Raw genomic sequence first — 9,316 nt, forward strand, 5'->3', positions numbered from 1 at the left:
TCAGGCGATCCACTCACCTCAGCCTCCCAAAGGCGTGGGATTACAGGCTGAGTCACTGAGCCCGGCTTGGTACCACCTTTGTCTTTCATTCTCCACAAGGGACATAGCTTCCTGGCTCAGGCTCAAAGAGTTGATCTTAAAGAAAGCAAAACAGGTAGCCAGACCTAGGGGCTTTGAGAGATGCCCTCACCCCCTCCCCCACAATAATTAGCATGCTAATATTACTACTCTATCCAGGCGAATGTCTCTGTCAAAATAATGTTTTCAGACAGATATGGTGGTTCACACCTGTAATCCCTGCACTTTGGGAAGTCAAGGCAAGAGGACTGCTTGAATCCAGGAGTTTAAGACCAGCCTGGGCAACATAGCAAAGACCTCATCTCTACAAAAAAAAATCACCTGGGTGTGGTGACACATACCTATAGCCCCAGCTACTAGGGAGGTTGAGGTGGAAGGATCACTTGAGTCCAGGAATTCAAGGCTGTGGTGAACCGTCATGGTACCACTGCACTTCAGCCTGGGCAACAGAGTGAGATCCTGATTCAAAATAATAATGATAAAAACAATAAGGATAACGTTTTCTTAGGCAACATGCTATATTACTAGGATCTTACCTCAGTTTGGTTGATGAAATCAATACGTGAGCTTTTTTTTTTTCTGTGTGATGGCAGGAGCTGGTATGGTGTGTTGGTAAATTTTTTACAAAATGATCTTGATAAACCGCTCCTCAAATAAACTATCATTCCATGGCAATGAGTGACCTAACCTTTTGTAACTTCTCTACTAAAAATTATCACACGCAATATTGTATTTGCCTACCACTGGGTATTCAGAAGGCTATTTTTGTTTTCTTTTTCTTTTTTCTTTTGAGACACAGGGTCTCATTCTGCCACCCAGGCTGGAGTGCAATAGCATGATCATGGCTCACTGTAACCTTGAGCTCCTGGGCTCAAGGGATCCTCTAGCCTCAGTCTTCCGACAGTTGGGGCTACAGGCACATGCTACCATGCCTGCCTTTTATTTTTCTGTGTGATGGCAGGAGTTGGTATGGTGTGTTGATAAATTTTTTACAAAATGATCTTGATAAACCGCTCCTCAAATAAACTATCATTCCATGGCTTAGGCTTGCTATGTGGCTTAGGCTGGTCTTGAACTCCTGACCTCCAGAAATCCTCCTGCCTTGGCCTCCCAAAGTGCTGGGATTATAGGCGGGAGCCACCACATGTGGCCTGCTATATTGCTTTTAAGTAGTTGAACTGGGCCTACATCCAAGTACAATACTCAGGTTCAGGGAACCGTAAACATCAAGTAGCCCCGTGACGTTCAGGAGAAAGATGGCAGAAGAGAATCGAGATCTGGTGAGGTATTTTCAACTCACCAAGCTGTGCACAATGACACTCTTGGAAAAATAAAGGAAGCCTTAAAGATTAGTAGTTCACTCATTCAGGGCCTTGAAGATGTGGACCATATAAGAAGCAATTTCTGATGATCAGATGATGGCCAAAAATGTCTGAAATATGGACAGTGCTAACGGATGGCAGAGTGAGAGAGGTGAAGAAGAGATGACCAGGAATATGGAGGGTCCACAGGAAAACACACCACCCAGGCTCGGTGGCTCAGCCTGTAATCCCGCGCCTTGGGAGGCTGAGGCAGGTGGATTGCCTGAGCTGTGGGGTCGAGACCCGCCTGAGCGACTTGGTGAGACCTCATCTCTACAATAAATAAAAAAAATTAGCCGGGCGTGGTAGCGCGCGCCTGTAGTTCCAGCTACTTGGAAGGATCTGAGGCAGAAGGATCGCCGGAGCCCAGCAGGTCGAGGCTGCAGTGGGTGGGCGCGTGCCACCGCACTCCAGTCTGGGTGACAGAGTGAGACTCCAACTCACAAAAAAAAAAAAAAGAAAACATATACCACCAGGAAGAATGAACTACCAGAGGGGATCCTGAACCTTGCAGGAGAAGGCAAACCTGGTCGCTATTATCAAAGGCCAAAATTTTACCACCCCTTCGAGGTAACCACAGCCCCAAACCTTCCGCGAAGGAGAATTTGGAGAAATAACGACCAAAGCCTTGGGACCACATCTTTTTTCATTTTTATTTCAAGCGAGGTTGACGTTTCCATTGTAAAGAATATTGTTCACCCTGTCTCCAACTTACCAAAACATTTTCATGAGCACTAATTCTAGCAACAGTGTCGGAGGCTTTACGTAGTTTGACCCAGACTTACCAGGAGATCGCCAAGGCCCTCGTAGTCAAAGACTTTGCTCTCGTACGTCTCAGCCAGTTCTTTGCTCAGTTTGATCGCCTTCTCCCACATCTTCAGAAGAAGAAAAGTAGGGTTAAAAGTGGAGAACAAAGCAGTCACAGATCCCGTGGCAAAAGCCACTGGAGAGTCACCAGGGAGGAGTGAAAGCCAGGTGGGTTGAGTTTCTGTAGCAACTCCTAACTTGCTTCAGCCCTTGGATCAACTAAACCTTTGTTCCCTGACATCATGAAGACAGGGTATCATGGCTCTTTTGCCAGGAGGTGTCTTTTGCAATTCTGTTTGCAAGGACATGAAGAATACCACGTATCTCCAAACAGAGCAAAGTGCTGCTGATGGTTCCTCTTGACGTCCTGAGAATGTGCAAGTCGTGCAGGACAGAAAAGAAGGTGTCTGTGGGACTCTGGTTTTAGGTGTGTGTCTGCCTGTGCGTGTGTAGGCAGGTTGTTTGTGAGGATGAAAAAAAGACTATTGTGAAGGATGTGGCAAACTTTTTCCACGTAGGGCCCTGATTTCTCTACTTACTGGATAAGTGTTTTAGAAAATGCCTTAGAGTGCATGTGACCATGTAAGTTACAGTTATTGCACACCTTCCGTGTCCAAGGCTGGCATCCCAGATGGAGACTTCTCATCATTTTGGTCTTTCATGAAATGTTTCTAGGATGAATACTATTCAAAATGCAACATCTGGTACTTCCTTACTTTGTCCTTATTAGCTACATACTATGTTCCACTGTTTCTGGCTGCCGAGGAAATGTATGTGCAGCCCACAAGCGATTGTGAGACTTGATGGATTGATTCACTGATTGACTGAGTGGGGTCTCACTCTGCTGCCCAGGCTGGAATGTAGTAGCACAATCATACTTCCCTGCAGTCTTGGCCTCCTGGGCTTAGGTGATCCTTCTGCCTCAGACTACTGAGTAGCTGGGACTACAGGCATATCACCATACCTGGCTAATATTTTTGAGTTTTTTTTTTTTTGTAGATGAAGTCTCACTATGTTGCCCAAGTTAGTCTCAAACCCCTGGGTTCAAGTGATCCTCCTGCCTTGGCTTCCCAAAGTGCTAGGATTACAGGTGTAAGTCACTGTGCCTAGCCATGAAAATTTTTAAATTAAATCTTTTTTTTTTCTTTTCTGAGTTGGAGTCTCAGTCTGTTGCTCAGGTTGGAGTACAGTGGCATGCTCACGGTCACTCCAGCATCGACCTGCTAGGTTCCAGTGATCCTTCTGCCTCAGCCTTCCAGGTAGCTAGAACTACAGGGGCACACCACTGTGCTTAGCTAATTTCTGATTTGTTGTGAGAGGGTCTCGCCAAATTGCCCTGGCTGGTCTCGAACCTGCAGGCTCATGCAATCCACTCTCCTTGGCCTCCCAAAATGCTGGGATTACAGGCTGAGCCACCAAGTCTGGCCTAAATTAAATCCTGTAAAAATCATCATTTGCCAAATTTGCCCCCTCTGAAATCTCAGAGCCTGGGTCGCTGAAAAGATTCTGAAATGAGCCATAGGAAAGCCATTCCAGATCAGGTGGGCTTGGTGAAGAAGCCAGTCCCAGAAGTGTCCAGTGAAGCACTCCCGGTAAGTTCCTCCTTTTCTTCCCCAGATGCTCTGTTACATAAGAGACAGGGAGAATGAATAGCACAGTGGTTCTCAAAGTGTGGTGTTTGTCCCCTGGGAGTCTTCAAGCCCCTTTCAAGAGGTCCATGAGGTCAAAACCATCTTCCTAATACTTGGCCTTTTTCCATACTCATTCTCTCATAAATAAACAGTGGCGCTTTCCAGAGGTTACACGATGTGTGATTTCACAATGGAAAGAATGTGGAAGCAGGGAGGAGAATCCTGCCACCTTCCATTAACCCAGACATCAATGGGATGTGCAAAAATAATACCACTTACATCATTAATTCTTTCGTAAATATAATAATTTTTCATAAATGTATACAATTTATGTTAACAGCTACACTGTTTATTAATATTGTTAAGACAATAAGTAAATATTTAAAATGCTTCTGCTTTAATTTCTAAGAGTATAAACATCAACAGTCGGAACCCACATAAACTAAAGTGCTTTGGGGTCCTCGGTAACTTTTTATTTTTGAGTTGAAGTCTCACTCTGTCGCCCAGACTGGAGTGCAGTGGCACGCTCCCAGTCACCGTAGCCTCGACCTGCTGGGCTCTGATGATCCTTCCGTCTCAGCCTTCCAAGTAGCTGGAACTACAAGTGTGCGCTAACACGCCTGGCTAATTTTTTGATTTACTGTAGAGATGAGGTCTTGCCAAGTTGCCCAGGCGGGTCTGGAACCCGCAGGCTCAGGCAATCCACTCACCTCAGCCTCCCAAAGCGCGGGATTACAGGCTGAGCTGAGCCTGGCCTCGGTGACTTTTAAGAGGGTAAAGGTTACAGAAACCAGACAGTCTGAGCTTTACTTTCTATCCGGGCCTCAAATTCCTCACTTGTAAAATGAGATAATATTAACAGGGCTTTAGGAAGAATTAAATTAGAAGAAAGCTCTCAAAATAATCCAAAGCAGTAATTAGCACTAAGGAGATGACATCTATTTTGTCTTGATTACTTAGCTTATTTATTAATTCATTTGGTAATGTAATTAACAGGTTTCACTGACTAAACAAGAACTACTCGGTCACTTGAAACTGCCTGGATTGATGATCTCTTTTGTTTGGACAGCACAATGAATTTTTCTTTCTTTCTCTCTCAATCCTCTATTTTTACTTCCTTCATTTTCAATTAAAAGGCCTTTCAGCTGGACATGCTTTCTCCAACTGACCAGAGACTCCACAACTTCCTGGTCCAGTTCCTATGTTTATTTTATCTTTTTGCTCCTGTGGACATTTAAGTTGCTTGTTTCCTATAGCCTATGGTGTCAAGCAGGTAGTGACTTGGGGGGGGGTATGTACCATGTGTTCACCTACAATCCCTTGAGAAGTCCTAGAAAATGATGGTACCAGCTGAACCCCAGCAATATTTAAAAGGTGAAATTATGGTTATGGAAAATGGGGCTCTGGGCTGCCCGTTCTATTTAACACTGCAGCAATGGCTTCCAGATGAATGATCTGTATTGCCTTTCATACCTTAATTTATCCATTTATTTTTCTCTTCCATTATAAATATCAGAATTCAAAAACGTACAAAGGAACAATAGAGAATAAGTCACCAGGCACAGTTGTATAAAAAAAAAGTATCTGATCTTTGTCTCAACGATATGGATGGAACTTCTAAATTTGTGGACTGTCCCAAGTAGTAGGATTATCTTTGTTATTCCTGGTGGGTGCCCGAAGATCACACCTGAAATCTATGCTACTGGGGTAAGTTATGGAGGGCTCCTAGACACAGTCTCAGGATGGGGGCCGACATGCCAGAAAAACCAGCCATGTGATTAGAGGGTTAGGGCTTTGAGCCACATGATATCAGCCTGACTTCCACGGTGGAGAAAAGGCTGGAGATCAGTCACGTAGTCAATGATTCAACCTATCATGCCCACATAATGAAACCCTAATAAAAACTCTGTACACTGAGGATTGGGTAGAACTTCCTAGTTGGAGAACACATTGATTTGCTGAGAAAGTGACGTGTCCTGAGTTTGGGGGTGGGATAGGGGGAGCAGAGCACACAGAAGCTTCATGTGTTTGAAATGCTCCCAAACCTTTATCCTGTATGTTCATATCCTATATGTTTCTTTATCTTCATTTCATTGGTCCTGATCTTCAGTCTTTATGACAAAATTATAATTAAAGAGAGCACTTTGCTGTGTTAAGTCATGACAACAGATGATCAAACCCGAGGATGTTGTGGGAACTCGCCAACTGTACAGGGAGCTGGTCAGAAGGGCAGATGGTGTGGGGATCTCCCAACATGCAGTCAAACCACTGTGGCGAGGGCAGGCTTGTTGGGAATGGTGCCCCTGACTGTGCAGTCTGTGCTAATTCCGAGCGGTGAGCATCAGAATTGCATCGCGGTTTTGTACTCATTCTCCTCCTTCCCCTAGAACAAAAGCAACCCAACACTCACTTTGCCTTTGTCAAAATATGAGATGATTTCTTGATAGAGCTTCTCCTTCAGCTCTTGCTGGGTATAAACGTAGTAACTGTCCCTCTGGAGCAAATGGGGCACACAGGGCTTGTCAGACCACTGAAAAGAAATAGAAGCCACAGAAGAGGCTGAAGCAACAGACTAATGAAAGGGATTCATGAAACAAATATTCAGCCAAAAGTATTTTAAAAAGTATAAATATTTACTCATCCATATTGCAGTTTAGATTTTACTTATTTTGAGTTGGGTTTCATTCTGTCACCCAGGCTGGAAGGCAGTGGCACGGATCACAGTTCATCCCAGCCCTCACCCCCTAAGCTCAAGGATCCTTCCACCTCAGCCTCCAAAGTCGCTGGGACTACAGGCATGCACCACCACACCCAGCTACTTTTTGATTTTTTGAAGAGATGAGGTCTCACTCTGTTGCCCAGGCTGGTCTCGAACTCCAGGGCTCAAGCAATCCTCCTGCCTTGGTCTCCCAAAGTGTTGGGATTATAGGTGTGAGCCACTGTATCCAGCCTAGATTCCAAACACACAGATACACATGCCAGTTCCAAAACAAATATCATGCTAAACAGGCAGACGCTCACATTCCCATGAGAGTCAGGAACAAAGCGAGGTTGCTAGCCAACACAGCTGTTGTAATGAAGGCGTCATTAACACAATCAGATCAAAGAAACAAATCAGGAGTATTACAATGAAGGAGAAGGTCAAACTGTCATGATATGAAAATGCAATGGTTGTATTCCTCACACCATAAGGCAGTCAACTGAAAAATTGCTACTCATGATAAGAGAGTTGAGTAATAGGATAAAAAATTCATTTGGAAATAGATTTCAGGTACATAGATAACAACCAAACAGAAAAAAAAAAACAAAAATAAACCTCAAAAGATAAGATTTCTAAGAGTAGAGAAGGTGTGCAAGGAATATGCAAGACATATATGCAGAACACACCGCTGAAGGGCACAAAAGCAGACTTGAACAAACGGGAAGCCATACTATCCTTTTGGGTAAGAAAACTCTATTTCAGCCGGGCTCAGTGGCTCAGCCTGTAATCCTACGCCTTTGGGAGGCTGAGGTGAGTGGGCTGCCTGAGCCCACGGGTTCGAGATCCGCCTGGGCAACTTGGCGAGACCTCAACTCTACAATAAATCAAAATGAGCCGGGCGTGGTAGTGCGTGCCTGTAGTTCCAGCTCCTTGGAAGGCTGAGGCGGAAGGATCGCCGGGGCCCAGCAGGTCAAGGATGTAGTGGCCGGGAGCAGCCACTGCACTCCAGTCTGGGCGTCAGAGTGAGACTCCAACTCAAAAAAAAAAATAAAACTCTATTTCATAAACATGTAAATTCTCACTAAATTAATTTTTAAGTTTCATGATTCTAAAATCCATATGGAAAAATAAACAAAAAAGGAATAGGCGGGAAACCCCTGAAAAAGAAGAGCAATCAATAATAATCAGATAATAAAACACACTCTAAAGAATTAGTAACTAACACAGTGTGGTGCTGTAACCTGAATAGACAGGGACTCATGCAAAAGCATGTAAAATCTAGAGACCCCTCTCCCCAAAATAGGAATTTAGTATGTTATAAAGATGGGATTTATACTAATAAGGAAAATATACACTATATCTAACAATCAGCACCTCTATCGGTTAACACTGTGGGGGAAAAAGCTGCATCCACATCTCACACCTTACACCAGGATAGGAGAGTTTAATTTTCCGAGCAACCCAAACGAAAAGACCTATAGTTACAGGGTCTCTTTCTGATCATCCTACGGTGAAATCCAGTCACCCTCAGCTTCACCCCCTGCATCATGCACAGTAAGCTTTCTCGTGCCCTCATCTTGGATATGAATTGTGACTTTCCTTTGGCAAGTGGAGAGGCAGGGAACTCTTGTTTTTAATTAGGGTGTAGAACAATGCATGTGAATTATGTTAGTGTGACATAAAAATTTAATTACAAAAGAAAGTGAATTGCTGGGGACAAGTATAGAGGCAGAGAGAGATCTGACAGGAGGCTGCTGCATTACTCATGGTGAGAGATGCTGGCAGACTGGACTGCAGTGGGCAACAAGGGATATTAGGAAAAGCAAATGGGTTAGAGGCACATTTTGGACAGAGGGGCCATGCTTCTTGCTTGTGGAGAATGTGGAAGGTGATGAATAAAAGAGGAACAAATAATGGCTGCAACGTACTTGCCTGAGCAACTGAGTCAATCGACGGTGCTGCTATGTGAAATGTTAAGACAGGCAGGATGGGTTGGGGAGAGGCAGAGAGTGAGAAATAAAGGTTCCTGCTACTGACATGTCATACTTGAACTGTTAGTCATTCAATGATCAAAGTAAACAAACAAAAAATACAAAAAACAGTTTATATGTGAACCCAAAGTTAGAGGAGGTGGTCAGGGCTAGAAGTCATTGTTTGAGATTCATGACAGAGAGATGCATTTATACCCATGCCACAACATAATTTTATTTAAAGAGAAAGTATAAATAGAAAAGTACTTCTGTGATAGTATATTCACTTGCAACTTATCGCTCTGCTTATAAATTATTTATTTATTTGAGTCGGAGTCTCACTCCACTGCCCAGGCTGGAGTGCAGTGGCACACTCACGGCCACCCCAGCGTCGACCTGCTGGGCTCCGGCGATCCTTCTGCCTCAGCCTTCCAAGTAGCTGGAATTACAGACACGCATTACCATGCCTGGCTAATTTTTGATTTAGTAGAGACCAGGTCTCGCCAAGTTGCCCAAGCTAGTCTCGAACCCATGGGCACAGGCGATCCACTTGCCTCGGCCTCCCAACGTGCTGGGATGACAGGCTGAGCCACCGAGCCCAGCCTATAAACCTTTTAATATATTCATCAATGTGCATTTTATTTCTTTCATTAGTGTCAATTACCAGAAGCCAATAAGCTGTGCTCCTCTTCTTAAAGATCTTAAATAATGCCGGGCTCGGTGACTCAGCCTGTAATCCCGTGCCTTTGGGAGGCTGAGGTGAGTGGA

The 9,316-nt window shown here is 44.3% G+C and overlaps 1 protein-coding gene across 1 annotated transcript in view; it reads right to left on the reverse strand.

Moving 5' to 3' along the window:
* The window catches only part of DOCK5 (dedicator of cytokinesis 5), a 68,001-nt gene that overhangs the window by 35,118 nt on the left and 23,567 nt on the right, over positions 1-9,316 (reverse strand). The window contains exons 12-13 of the mRNA XM_008066848.1: positions 6,288-6,407; positions 2,225-2,314 (exon numbers count right to left, since the gene is read on the reverse strand). Coding sequence (XP_008065039.1) covers positions 2,225-2,314; positions 6,288-6,407 — 210 coding nt within the window. The remainder of the gene's footprint in view (positions 1-2,224; positions 2,315-6,287; positions 6,408-9,316) is intronic.

The sequence above is a fragment of the Carlito syrichta genome, unplaced genomic scaffold (genome assembly GCF_000164805.1).
Source record: "Carlito syrichta isolate Samal-C Ts95f unplaced genomic scaffold, Tarsius_syrichta-2.0.1 Scaffold309144, whole genome shotgun sequence".
NCBI lineage: Eukaryota > Metazoa > Chordata > Mammalia > Primates > Tarsiidae > Carlito > Carlito syrichta.